Genomic DNA, 2093 nt, shown 5'->3' with positions numbered 1-2093 from the left:
GTGTGTGTGTGTGTGTGTCCAAATATTTTCTCCCAATCATTTAGGTTTTTAACATGACTTCAACTTTGTGTCATATTCCCTCAGTCTCTCTTACTGCACTGGCAAATCAATAGCTGCATAGAGGAATTTTAGGCCCCCACCACCACATATTTAGTTAGCATATATTAGCATACATTTAGTTAGCATGTATTAGCACATATTTAGTTAGTATGTATTAGCACATATTTAGTTAGCATGTATTAGCACATATTTAGTTAGCATGTTTTAAATGCACCAGAGAAAAACAACCAGCGCCGAAACCTCTTTGACTTCCAGCAGCTGCAACTGGTTAAAAACTTCTCTAAGTCATGTCGACTAGTAGTCCACTTCCTGGTTTTGGCACCGCTGGCTTTACACGTCAAGCATAAGTACGGATGCAGGGGCCAGTCTACTAAAACCAACAGTACTTTGGGGGTCAAGTGTACTCTGACCCAGGCCCAGGTCCCCAAAAAAGCAAAAAAAAGCAACAAAACATTTTACGAAAATCTACAAAATAAGGAAAAAAAGGCCGTAAAACTTATGAAAAAAGAGGAGGTTACAACTATTGTGTTTTCTCAAATGATGTACAGATGTTTAGGCATTCTTTTATCAAATGGCCTGAAATAAAGTGCATATAGCAGCTGTAAATACAGCAAATCCCTACAACCTTCTTAATCCTGACAACAACAAAAAACATGGTGAATTTCAGCCTGCATGCATGCATGTTTTTTTCAGGGTTAATTTTTTTCTGAGTGTGTATAGAAACAGAGATTTACCCTATGCCCTGAAGGCTTGCGTGAGGCGCATTTTACAGTAGCCACAGCCAAATGGCGTAGATCTTTTCTATTTATTTTTTCAACAACGCGGAAACAGGAAGCATGAATGAGCTCCTGGGCAACCGGATGCCAGGACTCTCAGGGTGACTGCAGGTCTCTCTGGTAAACTCACTGGGTTACGATGAGTTCTTCTATGGTGAATGAAAGAAAGGCTTGCCGGACGGAGCCACGGTGCTGCTGCAAAATAGCCTCAGGAAGGAAGTTGTTTTGGTGGAACATGTGTACTTTCAAAAGGTGGTTTTAGTCGTGCAACAGAGACTCAGATTGGACAGATAGTCTAGCTAGCTGTCTGGATTTACCCTGCAGAGACCTGAAGACCAGGTAACCATAGTCCTCAGATTGGACAGATAGTCTAGCTAGCTGTCTGGATTTACCCTGCAGAGATCTGAGGACCAGTTAACCAGAGTCCTCAGAAATCAGCCGCAGGTTAGAGCGCCAACACAGAGACAGAGGACGGGGACGGACGTCTGGCGAAATAGGCAACAAAAAGTGACTACAAGACGACGAAAAGGAGCGAAAAGGCAACAAAAAGGAGATGAAAAGACGGCCAAAAGGAGATGAAAAGGAAGTGAAAAGGAGATGAAAAGGAGGTAAAAAGGAGATGAAAAGGAGACAAAAAGGTGTTGAAAGGGAGGCAAAAAGGAGATGAAGAATTGGTAAAAAGGTGGCAAAAAGGAGACAGAAAGGAGACGAAATAGAGTTAAAAAGGCGGCAAAAAGGCAGATTTACCCTGCAGAGATCTGAGGACCAGGTAACCAGAGTCCTCAGAAATACTATAGGACTACACAACCCCTAGTACCAACCCAACATACGAATATCCGATTGGTCCAATATTCGGGTCCAGTCTTACTTGCTTTGCACCATTTTGTTGAAAGAATAAACTGATACTTTGAGTCCAACATCTGCAGAACTACTTCCTTACCGAGCAGCTGTGGTTCTCAGGGCCTCCTCTGGGATGTGGACTGGTGGCTGTAGTAGTGGCAGCCCCCATGCACCCACACAGTCTCTCTACTTTACACATGTGGCTAAGCAGTCAAAGCAGTCAAAATGTAAAAAACGAGCCACCGTGATGCTCGTAGTACCACACGGTTACTGGCTCATGGCGTGTGTGAAGTACATCCAGAGACTAAAACTGTGCAGACCACATTATCAGGAACTAAGATCTCATCATCGGTGTATTTATACATCTCTTAAAGTCACAGCGTCTCACCCTGTTCACCTGCTAAGCACCGACCTGGA

At 43.3% G+C, this 2093-nt stretch overlaps 1 protein-coding gene across 3 annotated transcripts in view; it reads right to left on the bottom strand.

Moving 5' to 3' along the window:
* The window catches only part of pkn1b (protein kinase N1b), a 35176-nt gene extending 33316 nt beyond the window's left edge, over positions 1-1860 (bottom strand). For all 3 annotated transcript variants that reach the window (XM_034894540.1, XM_034894543.1, XM_034894539.1), the window contains exon 1: positions 1777-1860. In XM_034894540.1, the coding sequence (XP_034750431.1) occupies positions 1777-1845 (69 nt within the window). In that variant the 5' untranslated portion in view covers positions 1846-1860. The remainder of the gene's footprint in view (positions 1-1776) is intronic.
* Between the last annotated feature and the right edge of the window lie 233 nt (positions 1861-2093).

This window comes from Etheostoma cragini, chromosome 15, assembly GCF_013103735.1.
Source record: "Etheostoma cragini isolate CJK2018 chromosome 15, CSU_Ecrag_1.0, whole genome shotgun sequence".
Taxonomy (NCBI): Eukaryota; Metazoa; Chordata; class Actinopteri; order Perciformes; family Percidae; genus Etheostoma; species Etheostoma cragini.
Note: the sequence above shows the minus strand (reverse complement) of the source record. Positions and strands in the feature narration are given on the sequence as shown.